The sequence below is a fragment of the Topomyia yanbarensis genome, chromosome 2, assembly GCF_030247195.1.
Source record: "Topomyia yanbarensis strain Yona2022 chromosome 2, ASM3024719v1, whole genome shotgun sequence".
Lineage (NCBI taxonomy): Eukaryota > Metazoa > Arthropoda > Insecta > Diptera > Culicidae > Topomyia > Topomyia yanbarensis.
This window is the reverse complement of record NC_080671.1, coordinates 425,707,494-425,725,100: the sequence shown is the minus strand read 5'-3', so window position 1 is coordinate 425,725,100 and position 17,607 is coordinate 425,707,494. Positions and strand designations below refer to the sequence as shown.

At 36.4% G+C, this 17,607-nt stretch overlaps 1 protein-coding gene across 1 annotated transcript in view; it reads right to left on the bottom strand.

The window, feature by feature from the left end:
• Nucleotides 1–9,647, bottom strand: part of LOC131685311 (tetra-peptide repeat homeobox protein 1-like) — a 46,422-nt gene extending 36,775 nt beyond the window's left edge. The window contains exon 1 of the mRNA XM_058968950.1: nt 9,580–9,647. Within this exon, the coding sequence (XP_058824933.1) occupies nt 9,580–9,591 (12 nt within the window). The 5' untranslated portion in view covers nt 9,592–9,647. The remainder of the gene's footprint in view (nt 1–9,579) is intronic.
• Between the last annotated feature and the right edge of the window lie 7,960 nt (nt 9,648–17,607).

The window sequence follows — 17,607 nt, the reverse complement described above, 5'->3', positions numbered from 1 at the left end:
AATGGCGCTTGTCATAAGATAGCACAACAGCGACGATTTGAAAATGAGAAAAAGGCAAAAGAAGTTTTGGTCGAATTCATTATAATTCTATTTAAAAATTGAATACTGTTTTATTTAGTTTGATTGCGCATATTGTTTACATCAGACACACCCCTTAATTCATTGAGTACGTATTTCACTGCCTTTATAATCCTTTTGGAATCAGTTACAATAATCCTTTATAATCATTTTATAATAAGTGTATTGCTAGTTAGGACTTTTATATCAGCCGGGCTCTTTTATAATTTGTTATAAAATCATTATCAAAATTCTTCATAATCCATTGTTGCGTTATGTTTATGTACATGGCCAGATAGATAGTTTTTAACTGGGACGGAACGTGTGGATACGAAAAAACCTAATGTCAATTGTAGCCAGGGGGAGCTGTCAAATGCAGCCAAAGGGAACCGTCTAATGCAGTCAGGGGGGACTGTCAAATGTAGCCAGTCCATTTAAAATATGTGAGGAAGAAAGAGTGGCTATGCAAGACAAGAGATAAAATGAACAGAAAAAAGAAAAAGGAAACATCTATCCACAGGTTCTGTCCCAGGATTTTAATAGAGAACAACAAAATTCGATTTGTTTACATTTGGCAGTAGGCCTTTTTCAAATGTTTGGCTAGAAATTCCTTGCTTCTTCAATGAATCATGTACAAGAAAAGTAAAAATGTTAAATTTAACGGAACAATATATGATGCCGACATCAATTAAAAAATACAGCTGAGCGACCTTGTTGGGAAAGGGTTAACATTTGGCAGCGAACCAAACCAAGTTTCTCATACTATGATCGAATCAACAAAAATTCCAAGATCATGTAAACAATCTCTTTGAACTGTCAAAAAAGTGAGGTTAAACATTACCATGCAACGTTCTCCACCGAGAGGTTCACTTTAGTTTGTTTACATAACCAATGAACTTTGTACCGCGACTCACCACTTCATTTGCCGCGTTGCCAGGAAGCCAAGCAAAAATATACAAAACAGTGCTGCCCAAACACATATTTTGAGTCCCACCATTCTTGCAAAGGTGAAAAAAATACTCAACATTCTTGCATTTTTCAAATTTAAAAAAATCATTAAAAAATCACGATAGCTCTAAAAAGTCTCATTTCAGCGGAAATATTCTTAAAAATGTGTAGTCTTTTGAATAAAAATAAGAAAAAAGGGGGTTAGGTCGGACGAGAAAGGTCTATTCCGAATGGTTTGACCGGGTATGTGTGGCCCCGCGTGACGGTAATTTTTTTTCGTGCACAATGAATGTATAAATAAATCTTAACATTACAAAAAAGATCCATCGTTACCGTGCCTTCAACATCGTAAACCAAAATAACCTTCAGTTTGAGCACTTTACACCAGGCGCCCCCCTTAAATCCTAATAATAGTACCTATCCGTCGTTATGTTCCGAAAGTGTATTGTTAGGCATTCAATGAGTCTGGTGGCCAGACGCCCAGCCTTGAATCGCTTGCGAATTCCAGCACAATTTTTAATCGAATGCCTACCCGGGTACTCAATCTCGCTTCATCGTGACACTCGTGGAGTTTACAGTAATATATACGGCCTCTAGTATCAACAAATGTCGGCATTTCAATTCAAAACTCTTGCTCCCCTTCCGAAGTTTGTATGCCTGTGAGTTTCCTTTAATTTTTTTCCTTATAACTTTAAAGCCCATTTTATGAAAACCATGTTTATCAAAATTATCCGTGGACGATTACAGAAAAATATAAAAGCTATGTATACGAGTAAAATACTGTTGTTTAGATAATTTAATTGTGCACAGACTGAACTAAAAAATGTATTAAAAGATCTGATGTTACACTGTTATTATCGCACTACTCAAAAAAGTCCAAAAACGCACCTAACCAACCATGATAAGAAAATGAAGTAGATTCAAATGTAAACATGAATAGTAACATATAAATTTTTAAGCGCGAATGACCCATCTATACTCTGGAAGTATTCAATTTTTTGTGTCAGGCTGCTGCGCGAAATTGTTTATAAATCTGCCATTTTCAATTATCTTGACATTCAAAAAAAATTTAAATTATATATGTTCAAACTACGTAAAAGATTTTTTCTTTGTTTGTTTTCATGTTCAAAACAAATCGTAAAACAACATCTTTTTAATGAGCCACTGATGAGAAACTCCCCTTACGTTTTTTCACAGTTTAGTTTTTTTTTAATTATGTTTAATTTCCCTTAAGTAGCCTGCGTAAAGCTATTATTAGCGGAGATATTTTATGTTTCGTGAACTTCAGTCACGGTTTCCGACATGACAGCACTAAATCGATTTTCTGTACGTGAACAGCTTTATGGATATTATTCAAAAATGATTTAGGAACATTATCCAGAGTCCGACTATACACGATTTATTACATCTTGATCATGATCTGGTTTTTGTGGTTGTTAATTAGTTTACAAAAACTAGTCCGGCTATTTTTTCGTGAGCCATTTCACGAAACTCGGAATATTATTTATGAATCCTTTTTATCCTCGCGATTCCTATGCCACGATGTAATATCCCTGCTCGTGAAATAGTTTACAATATCATGAAATATTATTTATGGATACGTGACCTGGTTCATGATTTCTAGTATAATCACGACTGATCATAAAAATCATAAACTGTATTCGTGAATTGGTTAATGATTCCTAGTATATTGGTCATGACCATTCATGCTCGTGAAATAATCCACTAAATCCTGAAAGATTATTCATGGTTTCATTAACTGGTTCATGATTTCTGGTATATTTGTCAAAACTCACTACAGTTCACTGAATCATAAAATATTTTCATTATTTTGGTTCCATTAACATATTCTTGAAATATAATATAGTTATATCCAGTTGCTAGTAATAGGTAATAGTAATAAGTACGAGCAGTGAATATAAAAAAAACTATTAAGACTCCGAACATCGTTATTTATTTAAAAAAATCAATGTAATGTCCGGGAAGAAAACGAATATTACGCTGAGCACAAACAATACAGTATAGAGCCCTAAATTGTTTTCTTGATATAGTTCACAAAACAAGACACCGCGAATCAGTCCCATTTTTATGATCCTATTCATGATGTCACATTACTCCGAGTAAAAAAATCTGATAGTAACTAAAAAATAACAAATCACGATAAGACAAATTACGAGTATCATGATAAAACTGTGGATATCATGAGCATTAGTCACATTTATACACGTGTCAAATTCGATAAGCTCAAGAGTAAAATATCACGATAACGCGCAAATAAATTAATAAATCGTTACTAAGATTCTGAAATCATGAACTTTAATCACACTTTCCTGCCAGAAAAATCAGATATGAAGCTAGTTAATAAAATATCACGATAACATGAATAGAAATTATGAAAATCGGAACCATGGCCCTGTAATTATGTACATTAATCACGCTAGATAAATGTGATAGTGAACTCATGAATAAAATATCACGTTAACGTGATAAGAAATCACGAAAATCATGAAAAAGTTCCTGAAATTATGAACGTTGTTTAGTTATCGGCTTGATATAGTTGTATCCCCAAATTGTGAACAAGAATCATAACAAAAATTAAACACGTCCCCAGGGTACAACTACAGTAACCCAACCAAACATGCAATTGTAACGCCAGGTATATTTTCGGTGTGAACTAGTTTTTTAGAAACACAAATAGTTTCATTAATACGAGGTTCATCATTCATATCTTCAGGAACTCAGTCACGTTTTTCGTAAATCTTTCAGTTCACGAAATCGTGATTTTAGTTCATAAATTTATGAATAGATTATTTTCCATGTGGCCCATATAAAATAAGATCTTCAACTCCAACAATATTGCACAAAATATGGAAATATGTGCTTCACCTCTGAAATAGCAACGATTCGAAATCTGAATGTGGAAGGTTAGGGTTAGTTTAAAAGATAGCTTTAGATAGGTACGAATGTTTTATTAATTGCATTAATATGTTGCAAATGCATAATGCAAAAAACTAACAAAAGAATAAAATCCATATTAAGAAAGAGGAACAAAATTGGAGTGCCTAAGAGCTGATTACTTTGTACTGTTAAATGGGGGAACATTGATCAATTCTTCAAAAGTTTTTCGAATAACTATCTTCACTTCAAGTAGATGTAACTGTTTGCATTTTTAAAACAAGACAAATTGTACCGACATGAGAGTTGTATAATTTTCAAATTGAATTTGTTATCATAAAAGGTACATTAATAGCGGTAAGCTTGAATCTAGTTGGTACCGCCACACGGTACTATCTTTGATTTTAGGCCCATGTTTAGTCCGGCCTAAGACGTTAGTACCTGTCATTACAGAAATGGCTGCATCCTGAAGCCAAATGAAAACAGTGTAAAAGGCCGCCATGTTCCTCTTGCATACATCTCAATAATTTGAATCAACTTTTCGAATTTTATGTGCAATATTATGGCCCATGTTGCACAAAAATCATATGAGGGCAAGTAAGCAAGTTTTATCCCGTACGAAAAATAGGTGTAATCGAATTTTAAATGCATTTTTTTAAATATTCTTTATCGTCCTATATCTAGAAGGTGCCACACGCTCATTTCAAAATGCCACATCAAAGAGTTATATTGTAGGTTAGCAGAAGTCGAATCATATTGAAACAAACTGTTGAACGAAATTTTATAATTGGATTCAGAGATGAAAATTGTTTTCGTTCGTTAGTTTACCTATGGCTATCAAAATAGGTGAAGTTTAATTTGCTCAGATTTTTTAGTTATTTTAACATGAGGAAAAGAATCACATATAATCACAATTTGTTCCCTTTTCTAGTTGTATCTTCTCTCAAAGAACACCATAAGCAAGTGGAAGTTTATTTATATTTTTACTGCTTTCGAAAGAGTTCAAAACTAAGATTGAATAAAAAATTGTAAATGAAGCCATGCCATATAGCCTATATAACACTTTTAAATATGACAGCAAACAAACTGTTACAAATATTATCATTTTGATCGTTATTTAAATGTTATCGGAGCTTGTTTGTATTGTTTCGTAATTTATAATTTTCTAGCATATCTTGAACGATTTGCATTTCCGCTGTAGTACAAATTTTCGTTTAAATCTTTATGATAGAACAGATATGCACAGGGTATGAAAGAGCTGTGAAAGCTGAAACTAGACAGATGACTTGGCAAAATCACGCAAAAAGTTGAATACGGAAAAATCGCTTAAATCGTGTCGGAACTTAAGGGGTATTGTGTAAGGTATAATCGGCAAAAAAATTGGATACTTTAATTTTTTTCGATGCAAAGATTGTCTTTTCAGTCAGGCGCCACATCGAAAACTGTACACCATAACTCAAAATTTACTGGACCAAACGTTGAGACATTTGCACAGTTGTTTTTCACAGCATTTCACAAGTAATTAAGGGAGCTTTTATTTTTTGGTCGATTTTCGATTTTTTCGTAGTACTTTGAAACCAAAGTCCGATTATTGCTAAAACAACGATTAACATGTTATTGTAAATTAATAATATTTATCAGTTTGCAAAAAGCTCTTGTAGTTGCCTGGGCAATGATGTGAAGAAGAAGAAGAAGAACTGTGCAAAATTCAGAACGATTGCTCCAAGAAATTTTGTCTGCATCCAGTAGCAGGTTCAATTTGTAAATTTAAAATGGTCAATTCATTATCAGACAGATGGCAGACTATAGGAAATAACTAATCATAATTTTTATTAATTAAAATTACTGGACTTTTGGTATTTCAGGCTTGATTGGGTAGTCGTGCTGATAATTTGAATTACTTCATTTTCAGCAAAGTAGGTCTGCCAAATTCTATATGCATGGTTAGTAGACTAGTTGGGTAGGATGGTATAATAAGCCCCACCAGGCTAAAATTTCAGATTTCCATTCCATGGACGACATAATTATTTGAAGCAAATAAAAAAATTTTATGGCATTTTTCATGTGTTGCAGAACAGCAACTGATACAAACTTTTTCAAAAGATGTAAGCTTCCACTCTTTTTCTATAAGCATTTGATTTAATTTGGAACAGTCAGATTTGGCTGAACTGACTTCTAAGTGTAATGTTAGAGAAGCTCTTCAAGCCCTTGGAGTGGCTAGCGCCTAACAATACAACTCTATAACGTTCTCGATAGTATGCACCATTATTAGCAAAATAACGTTTTAGTCAATTATGGATCTTAAATATAAATTGTTTAAAATTTTAAAACAATCGATTTTTTATTGATTAGTCTAAAATGTGCTTTAGAATGTAAAAAATGATATCCCAAAACTTGGAGAACGAAAACAATTCAAAAATATTCAAATCTCGACAAACATATGATTACGGCATATAAGCCAACTGTCAAAATTCACTTTGAGAGGAATTTCTGGACAAACCGTTACTCACCAAGCTCAAACGTTGGTAGTAAACGTAAGAGAAAAGTTTTCTCTTTCATTAACTGATGTGGACTGTACTCAGCCAGTAACGGTTTGTCCGGAATTTCCTTTCAAGGAGAATTTTGACAGTTGGCTTTTACGCCGTAATCATACGTTTGTCGAGAAATTTTGCCGCAACGCTTCTTATATACAACCCATGTGTATTGCAAACTTTACCCGCGTTTTTCTAGAAACCACTGGCCGGAAATGTAACTCGAACAAATGATTTTTGGTCGCTTTGAAATTTTCACAGTATATTCAAAATTGATTTCTCCAGTCACGTACGCAGGATTAAATTTTTTATTGCTTATCTTTTTATTGATTAACGATTTTGTGTAGATTTTTATGACATTTTCTACGTTTTATCACTCAAAACTGCGCCATTTCGCTTAAAATCAAAATATCGAAAAAATCCTACGTACATCGCTATTGACATAAGGAATCAGAAAAACTTTAGTTTTGGCGCTAGGTGAAAAATCACGGGAGATAGATTTCCGACCATGGACCCCTTCCAAAAACGCGCATGAGGTGTAAATGCTGCAGAGCATTGGTTGTGTATCAGTACTCGATTCCAACGAACTATACAATTTTGTGAAATAATGGTTAGATTTAGGTCAACAGTATGTTCAGAAGAATTTTAGTACATAATACGAGTTATGTTTTGGTTAGAAATTTTAGCTCCAGCTGTGACCGCGTAGAGGGCGCCAACACTAACTTTTCATAGAAGAGAGATAGAATATCGAGATGTTCGAAAGAATTATTGCAAAATTTCTGCTCTATAACTTTGTGGAAGACACTTAATTTCTATCTCTCTCCGTTGAAAAGTTAGTGTTGTAGCCCTCTATTCGGTAACATGTGGAACTAAAATGTTCTAACCAAAACATGACTCATATTGTTTACTATAACTCTTCTGAACATACTATTGAGCTAAACCTAGCCATTATCTAACAAAAGTGTTTAGTTCATGCGTATCGAGTACTGATACACAACCATGCACGGTTAGGCCCTATGCAAAACTGACTCAGTCATCACTTCGCTAAAAGTTTAATAACTTCTTTTAACAAAGCCGAATTGACTATCAGTCTTCGACAAAATTGTACATCAAATTGTCTTTCTTATTTACACTTACAGTGACAATACAATGCATACAGTGCCACCTAATGACGAAAATGCGAGATAGTGGGTTTTCTCCATGTAAATTGTCGAAAAATCCCATACAAACTTCAGGAACGTTGGTCCGGTAACTAGACTTGTCCGATTTGCTTCAAATTTGGAGCAAGTACTCTTGGTGGGACTAGGAATCGTCTAAGGGGTAGGCCGATAGGGGTTATATTTGTCTTGTCACTCTAATGTACAATATAATATCTAAACCCTACATCCAGCCTAACGATGGTATAATTGACCATAAAAACAAGTCAAAAAATATTAAAACAATAAAACAAGTTATCAATATCTCCAGTTGAGTGAATTACATAACCCCAATAGAAATGTACAGCAACAAAACCATAATTTTCACTGTGACAGTACAGTAATTTTACAATAATTTACAGTAAGTTTTAGTGTTATGCTACAATATAAAAACAATAAACTGTAACGTTTTTACAGTAAATTACAATGTAAAATAGACTTTTGCAGTAAAAAAGGGGGGTGGTTATGTATCTTAACATTAAAAAAATCGATTTTTCTCCATACATTTTTTTCTCGAGAACAGTAGAACTCAATGTGAATTTACCGTATCAGTTTTTTGCTGAACAGTAAAATTTATTGTTACATGAAATTTTATTGTAAATCTGCTGTGAAAACTTGGCATCGAGCAATGTTGAAACAGTAATAACTATAATATTTATTGTTTTATGATTGTTTTTAGGGTAAATGTTATTGTAAAATTCTATCCGGGAAACCCTCCTTGAATGGTTGTTGTCGAAAACATCGCACATCCAAATGCTGATTGCACATTTAAAAAAAAATCCTTCAACAAGGGTTGAACTGTCCCGAGGGTAACGAAAGGAAATTCAATATGCTTGACATTTTCTAATACGTTCTCGAGTGTATAAACCCTTCGCTATTTGTTCAGACTGTCTTCGCCGGATTATTTGGTGAAAGTTTATTCTACCCGTTTTGGAGTGGCGAAGGTTGTCTGTTATGATTTTTAGAATTACTTTACTGATAAATATGCAATTGAGACGTAGAGTGGTGATAGGGCATATCGACGGATGAAAAAAATTGCCTCCTTGCAAAAATGCTGAAACGTACATCCCTCCACTGCTCTATTTGATGCTAAAGGTATATAATTTCCCCGAACGAAAAATGTTGCAGTGCAACATATTGGCTCTATACACTTGTTAGGAATTGTTTGTTTCCGGCAAATAGAGTTTTGTTAGTACCACTAGTATCACAATCGATAAAAAAATGTTTGTTGTTTCTCAAGCAGCAAGCACTAAACTCAACATAATATTCGCATCACTCTTGGAGGAGACCAATACAGATTGACGGGATACGCGGGACACAGCAATACCGTCAACAACGATGTCATTTCTGGTCGCATGGATTTCCTCGCAAAAACATCAGGATCTTATACAGTTTGGTACACTCAATTTTGGGGCAATACAGTGTATCAATGCATTCCAACATGTTTTTGTTGATACAATCTTTCTGAACAAGTCCATGCGTATCGAGTAGTAAAATTCGACATTTTTATGAATTGTGTCCAGTTTGGTTTTGGTTTAATTTTTTAAATATTTAAACATTTACAGTTTGGTAAAGCTATAATAATTATATTAATTATTCATGTTGACCTCAGTCAAGCCATTTTTCCGTTTTTCGTTATTGTTGAAGGCTATAATTATTTCCAAAATTCGAATCGAATCAAAACGAGATTTTATTTAGATTCCTAGCCAAAGGAAAAATAATTATTACATTTTTAAACAAATCACGAACGCGCAACGGAAAATAATTTCCCACCAAAGGTTGCATCTTCTATTTTTTCCACCATTAAACAAATGTCAACATTCCCGGCCAACTTATTGTGTAATACCTATTGTTCACATGTTACATCAGCCGTTCCAAGAATGTCCACTGCCGAATTATGTTATTCACCAAACAAACAATCACCGCCGTCATTGAATAATATGCTCACGTACCAGAAATTTCATTTTCAATCCTAATTGCTGCCTGTACCGCCTGCTGCTAATGCCACCGAGGGAATCGATGTTGTATCATCCACTAATTCCAAACTAACGACAGGCAATCGTAATTGTTCGAAGGCTGAGTTTGTTTTTTATTGGCACCTGTTTTTTGTTGTTGTAACTGTCACTTGTTGCACTTTCTACGCGAACTGCGCACCTTTCGGTGCGAGGATAGAAAAGAATCGCAGAAGATGATTTACAGCACCAGATCTGTGGGGAACAGGTGCCTGGATAATTAAACCGACCGTGGGGTGGGACGGGGATGGTGGACGAGACGAAAGTTAGGCCAGGTTAAACGGCGCGCGCGAAAAGTGTTGGATGCGGTCTGATTTGAATGTTTCATTTGGCGACCGATTTATAGCTTTGTCTCCCACGCCATGGCCCTTGGCTGAGGCAAGGGAGCGTGGTCCACTTTTTTGGGCGGTTAACTAGACCCGAGGCGGATCATAGGGAGAACTGATGGCGGGATGATCGATTACGTCTATAGTGTTGCATTTTTGTGCATTCTTCTCGCTGGTAGGTGATGGACATTCGTTGCATTCTTGGGTAATGAATGGAGTTTGCTTTTAGCAGATCTTTGCTCGGACGTTTGTGGTTACATTGTTGCTGTGGGATTTTGATCAAGTTTATTGCATTGTTGTTTCAATTAGCTAGAGTACTAGCCGCAAAATTACGTCGAAGCAAGGTTGGTCGAACAGTTTAATCTGGGCATTCGGAACTGATATGTAAAATATTAAGGTTTGTAGTTGCTGATTTCTTCAGTCAGAGATAATTCACTGAATGTGTGATAATTTCATTTTTAGCTCAATCACATTTAAATGTAAATATCGGATCTTCATCCAGGTTTAAAGGTTTGGAGATCCTTAACAAGTGTTATTTTCCTTCGTTCTACACCCTTTGACATATCGGTCATTTGGTATAATAGTCATTTGGTACAATAATCAGTTGACATAACGATTTTTTTGGCATAATGGCCATTTGGTATAATGCCATTTAGCATAATCCTATTTTGAATAAGGACCATTTGGCAAAAACCCATTCGGTGTAATAATCATTAAACATAATTTTCATTAAGAACAGTAAATATTGGACGAATGACAATTTAGCATTATACGATTTAAACTTACTTATGCAAATTTAAAATAGAGAAGCTGATATCTTTTCATTTTCCCTTTGTTTTCAGCTCATGTTTAAAAGAAGGAAAAAATTACCAATGACTTGTTTTGCCCTACCAGATACGTAGGTAAGTCTGTACTAGTTCTATTTATTGAAAGGTAATCAACATACTGATGTGAAGGATTGAGGATGTGGTAAGGTTAGGGATAAGAGAAATATCGACACAGAGAACATATATAAAACGGAAGCGTTCATCTCTCCAAGGGAATAAAAGGCACTTCTTGATGAGCGGATATATCAACACTATCGAGGGGATATTGAGATAATAGAACGACCGAACCCCCGGCGAAATATTGTCATTCAAATACAGCTTAAACCGATTTAGGTTTCTTTCCCGTGACTTTTTGGAAGCCATAGTTCAGTTTGCAACGCTTCAATCGCCAGAAATTCCAAAGATCGATCGTCGATATTGCAAAATTACTGCTGCATTTTCTCTATAATCGACTCAGTTCTCAGAACTTTCCAGCAAACTCTATAGTTCGGGTTAGGAACAAAAGCACATCCTTGAGCTTCAACTCCCTGTACATGTATGCAGCATCAAAAATCTGGACTCGCAATTGCATTGCTGCAGGGCAGTTGAATATCAAATGATATGAAGTTCCGTAATTGGATTCACAAAGATCACACGGATAATACTCAGCACGCTGAATAGTAAGCATGTGATAATTGAGTTTTCAATGAACACTCAGTGCCCTAACTAGAATACTGCAATTGTATTTAGAAAAATGCAGCAAATTCTTTGACACTTTCGGACTCACATCCGGCAGAAAATTTTATGTTTGAATGCAAGTTTGCAAGCTACGCCAATGGTTTACATTCTCGGGTGCAGCCCAAGAGCAATTATTGTGCTTTATCCAACTTATCGACAGTGGTAGAACTGGTTCTGGACCAACGAAGTCAATCGAAGCGCACGCTCTAGCCAATTCGCCCGCTCATTCATTTCCAGTAATACAGGAATGACCCGGTTACCCATAGAAGGTAGATAGCATGTGAAATGCTAAGTGCTTCGACTTGAGCTCGACATGCGATTACTAATTTCGATCTTGAATCTGCCGAACTAAGTGCTTTCAGAGCTACCTGAGTGTTGCGTTGCTTTGTGACGGTGATTTTGGCGAATTGCACACTGACTTCATCATGTTTGACTGCTGATTATCTAATAAGAGTTGCTTAGGAAGTGGTAAGTAGGAATTCATACCAATACGACCCATATTGAAACCTCAAGAGAGAAGGATAAAGGATAAGGTAGATGGGAATTGTTGATGTTACCTACTTAACGGAAGGGCGACGATTCGCCAAACTCTGTCGGTGGCTTGGAAGGGTATAAGGTCTAGGATTCGCTCCAAACAAGCGATGTGACCTGTAAAGCTAGTTGCTCAGTTAGTCTTCGAGTACACGATCACTCGTCAAAGAAAAGTTCTTGTTTAGTTAGGTAGCCGGCTACCGAGAGTATCTTATGTTTTCTAAACTAAGGCAACTTGGATTCCAAACACCCGGCCGTGAGAGTATTACCTAGAAAAGCTAGTCTTCTCTGCGTAATTGACCACCGGGTCACAATTTATTGCAACAGCATTCAAACAGATTGCTTCATTTCTTTTTTACGATAGTTTTAATTTTTATTGGGACCAAGTGATAACACGTAATGAAGACAAATTGTTAGCGCGAATTTTTTCTCCATATTCTTCATATCGGATTTTTTCTACAATACGCGTAGGGGAGACCGGGGCTAGTTGGCGGTGTTTTCAGTTTTCAATTTTTACTGCTTTGATGTAGGTAGATCTTGCAAAATAGAACACGCGGCATGAAAGAGCAGACTATTGGCAACATCTCTGATTTTTTTTAAAGTGTTTGATGTATTGTCTCCATTTTTAGAGACAAAAATATGAGACGCGGAAAACCCGCCAACTTACCCCGGCCCAGGGGTAAGTTGACGGTATGTGACGATACGCCAATAACTAAGCAATCAAATGGAGATTCATTTACTTCAAGGATCGTTTTGGAACGTGCTGAATGTCGTTTCGAAAAAACTGTATATTAACCGACATTTGCTATTATATTTCAGTATCAACACCCTGGCATTTTGACTTTGACGCGTACTCCATATTCAAAAGCAAATTTTCGAAATTCTTCATGCAATTGGCCGGAATAAATGTCTTCTACATTGGCGAAATACACAAGAAAAAGATTTTCTTACTTTGGAGTGAATTCCAGAAATAAAATTTTTTGATGACTTTTTTGCACTGTAAATAGTACCGCCAACTTGCCCCGCGTGCAGTACCGCCAACTTACCCCAACCGCATATTTTATTAAAAACTATTTAAAAAATAATCTTTGTTTTTGGATAGATGTAATATCTATACGGATACTGAAAGCTCTTTTCACGCGCTATCAAAAAATATTATCATTCAGGAATTAGATTGAAAATCACCCTAAATAACGCAAAGTATTTAAAATTTAGAAAATTTACTTGGTATGCTCGAAAACACAATATCACCCACAACTTCCACCAAACAAATCGTTTTGCAACAAAAAACACATTGGATAACGGGTTTCGCATAACTAATGTTTAATAGAGACAGAGAAAAAGGGATTCCGCCAACTTACCCCAACCGCCAACTAGCCCCGGGCTCCCCTATACGAGCGATAACAACGACCATTCAAGGGAACAACAAGGTGTGATTAAGCTGATGCGGGAGCATATTAGCAATAAGGAACTTGAAATTAGATTCATAAATACATATGAGGCGAATTTTCAGATCCCCGATCAACTACTTAACTATTTACGGTAGTGTTTACGTCTAGATTCGTTAGCACCCTCTTATTCTGCTACTATCGGCAGAAGGCTGATAACACCAAGTCGACACCGGTCTAAGAACAAAATGTCATCAATAGACTTAGACTCGCGTTGAGGCATGAGATAGGAGACTTGTGAGAACTATATTATCTCACCGTACTTGGGTTTGAGTTCCCAATATTTGCCGAAAGCCCGTCTACATAGGCCGAGGGCCATGCAAGCTTTTTTGAGTCTGAAATCGATGTGAGCTGCCCAATTAAGTCTTAAATATCAAAATTTTTCTGAAGACAATTTTGGAAAAAAAAAGAATCTTTTTGAGACCTTGAAAATTTTTTTTGGCCTTCGAATTTTCCAAACGAACTGAACTGCGGATCAAATCAAAAATGACTAGAGGTTTCGGGTTTCTATTGAACTGTTGTGAAGAAACATGTCCATACAAGCTTTGGTTAACTTTACCACAGCTTTTTAGGGACCCCAAACTACGGGTAGTGTCCATTTTTATTCGGCATCAAAAAAGAATGTATTTGGTTTCGGGAGGGGCGGCTCTTTCGGGTCCTCCGGCAGGCTACATCCTTGCCGACCACGCAGCCAGAAAAGTAATTTTGTGAAAAAATTCCCCCAGGGGCAGGATTCGAAGCCGCAACCTTCGATACTCCGGCCCAATGCACTAACCCTTATGCTATCAGTGGTAGAACTGTTTCTGTGTTATATTCCAGAGTTAGTGCATTGGGTCGGAGTTTCGAAGGTTGCGGGTTCGAATCCTGCCTCTGGGGGATTTTTTTTCAAATAATTGCTTTCGCTTCACGCACTATTGCGATCAGTTTTTCCCGTTGGATACCACCGAAAAAGTCTTAAATAATGTATTGGCACGTACGTAAAAAAAACAAATAAATGAATTATTAGTTTTTTATGCAACCATTTTATGTTGAAATGATAAGAAATAGTTTACTAATTTGTTACGCGAAATTAGAAAGCCTAAAAGATGCGGCCGGTCCTTTTTGTCGCTTCTTACGTCGTGAGTGCAGGAGCCCAGTGAATTCATGGCTTCTGTCGCCGGATGCCACACGACCTCTGGGCTGGGTTTGTCCAGAGCAATATAATAGTGATGTCAGCCTCCTATTGGACACGAACCCCCTCTACGCTTATCGGTTATCCCTTAAATTAAACGATAAATGATTATTCATGTTTTTATTGTATTGTGGGAAAATGCTATCAAAATAGAATTGTTTGATGAAAACTCGATGAAAACCACGAGCTATTCGAGAAGAACCATCCATACTGAGGAAGGACAGAACAAAAAAGCGATTGATTTGCTTCTTCATTTGTAGTTGCAGTTTGCTTCATTTTCTATGCAAGCAGAATGCTTTATAAGCGATTATCATCACCTGCACTTTCCGAATCAAAGGGTTCAAATGATTTGACAAAAAACTGAATACTAATCGCTGTACGGTTGGCGATTCCGTCTCTGAAAATGCTTTAAATGTTACCGAAAAAATAAGTGACCCAACTGAAGCCCCAAACAATAAACAGTGATCAAAATTCGAGCCCATATGTTGTATGACCAGGTACTGATAAAGCTCAATGAATCATGGGCAAAATCTGATTTTAAATTTATTTTGAAGTTCAAATTCTTCATAGTTCATACGGAATTTCATGCGGAATCTCGCGCGGAATTTCACATGGAATTTCTCGTCGAATTTACGCGGAAGTTCACGTGAAATTTTGCGCGGAATATTACGCGGAATTTCGTGAGGAATTTCACGTGGAATTTCACGCGAAATTCATTCGAAATTTTGCGCGAAATTCATTCGAAATTTTGCGCGAAATTTCGACCGGAATTTCAAGTGAATTTTCACGCAGAATTTCGTGCTGAACTTCCTACGGAATTTCACACGAAACTTCGCGGAATTTCACACGAAATTACATGTTCAGATGGCATTTCGCGGAATGTCACGCGAAATTTCACACAGAAATTTGCGTGGAATTTCACACAGACTTTCATGTGAAATTTCTCACGGAATCTCATGCGGAATTGATCGCGGAATTTCGCGCGTAGTTTCACGTCGAATTTCACGCGGAATTTTACGTGGAATTTCACGCGGAATTTCGCGCGGGATATTGCTCGGAATTTCGCGCGGAATTTCACACGGAATTTCGCGCGGACCTGCGCACGGAATTTAATACGGAATGCTTGAATTTCCGCGTGAATTTCTGGGTGAAATTTCGTTCGGATTTTCATGTGAAATTGCTCGCTGAATTTCGAGCGGAATTTCTCGCACAGTTTCGTGTGGATTTTCGGGGGGTAAAATTTCACAAATAATTTCACACAGAAGTTTGGGCGGAACTTCGTTGGGAATTTCACACAGAATTTCAGGCGGAATCTCGCCCGGAATTTTCGCTTAGTTTCGCGCGAAATTTTACGTGGAATTTCTCGCGGAATTTTGCGCAGAATTTCGGGCAAAATTTTACAAGGAATTTCACGCGGAATTTCACACGAAATTTCTCTCGAAATCTGACGCGGAATTACTCGCAGAATTTCGGGCGAAATTTCAGGTGGAATTTAACGCGGAAATTCTCTCGGAATTTTGTATAGACGAGTAGTTTTAAGACGACTCAGCCCGATGTTTTTTTCAATAGTACAACGTAACCTTCTACTTAACTGCGGAAACATGGGGACACGAAGGTTGCATGATCAATTTCCACTGCATGTGAACTGATAAAAAGGAGACGTCTTCTGGCTACCGAGTTTACGCGATTTAGATTTGTTCCATTAGGTCTATGTTTGCGTCAAGAATGCTCCAACAACTAACCTCAGAATTTGTACTTGAAATAAAATTTAAAAAATACCTACTTACAGAAATATTACTAAACATAAAATTAAACTTTATGTGAAAATACTAAGTGACGGAAAAGCACCTTCAAATGAAAATGAAATTTCCAATAATGCTAACGTTGAATTCAACGAAGTACGTTGACGATGAGCATGAAATTAGCGTGAAATTCAACGCTGGTAACAGCGTTCAATTTATCGTTGTCGGTGGTAAAGTTGAATTCAACATTATCAACCCTGCCTATGGCTGACTACGTTCTTAGACACAACCGAAGACGTCGGATTGGCCATCAGGCGGAAGAAGACGAAGCTGCAAATAGTTCTCCGCCAAACAAACACAATCTCCGTGCGCACTGGCAGAATAGACATGCATCTAGCTCACCTTCATAGGTACATGCTGTTGTCTGAGCGTAAAGCGCGTCAAGGCTAAGGATATTAACCGAAGGGATTGGGCGGACAAAGCGCATTCACACAGTTTGGCTCCATTATAAAACAAGGAGAAAAATTCGTTCTTCTGCAAATTTGCTCTCAACACCGATTAGATCACTGTTTTTAACTTACAGTATTTTTCTGAATTCTCATATTTCAATTCAAATTAGAAATCCATTTATTTTAAATTTTAAAACACATATTAACGCTACAGTCAATATATATTTTAAATTGAAACGACGATTTTTATCGCATGTTTCTGCATTAGTAAACATTTTTATTAACTAATATATTAATTTTTACTATCGGTTCCGACAGCATAAGTCACTTAATGACTTTACGCTGTTCCGGATATGCTGTACACTCAGGTGATTCAAATTTAAAAGTGCAAATATATTCTGACTCCTGCGGTAGAAGACAAAAGATTAAGTCGTCGGAAAACTCTAAGCTTGCTCATATGACCCCATTCCACGCTTTTCTAAACTTTCCTCTTTCAACTTCTTGCTCTTCTTTGAGTACTATGGCTCTTAATATTGAAGAAAATACTTCACACCTTACCTTCCAATCCCTCGCTAATTAAATGTCGTTACAACATATACATTTTCTATCGTTTTTGTCTTCATTTTTGAGGATCCAGTTTTTTTCAAATATTCTAAACTATTGGCACCACTGGTCAGCACCAATGTTGTTAGTTCTTGTCAATAATTTCTCCGAAATAAGAATTTCAAATTCAAATAATAGGTCAGTAGTAATAGTG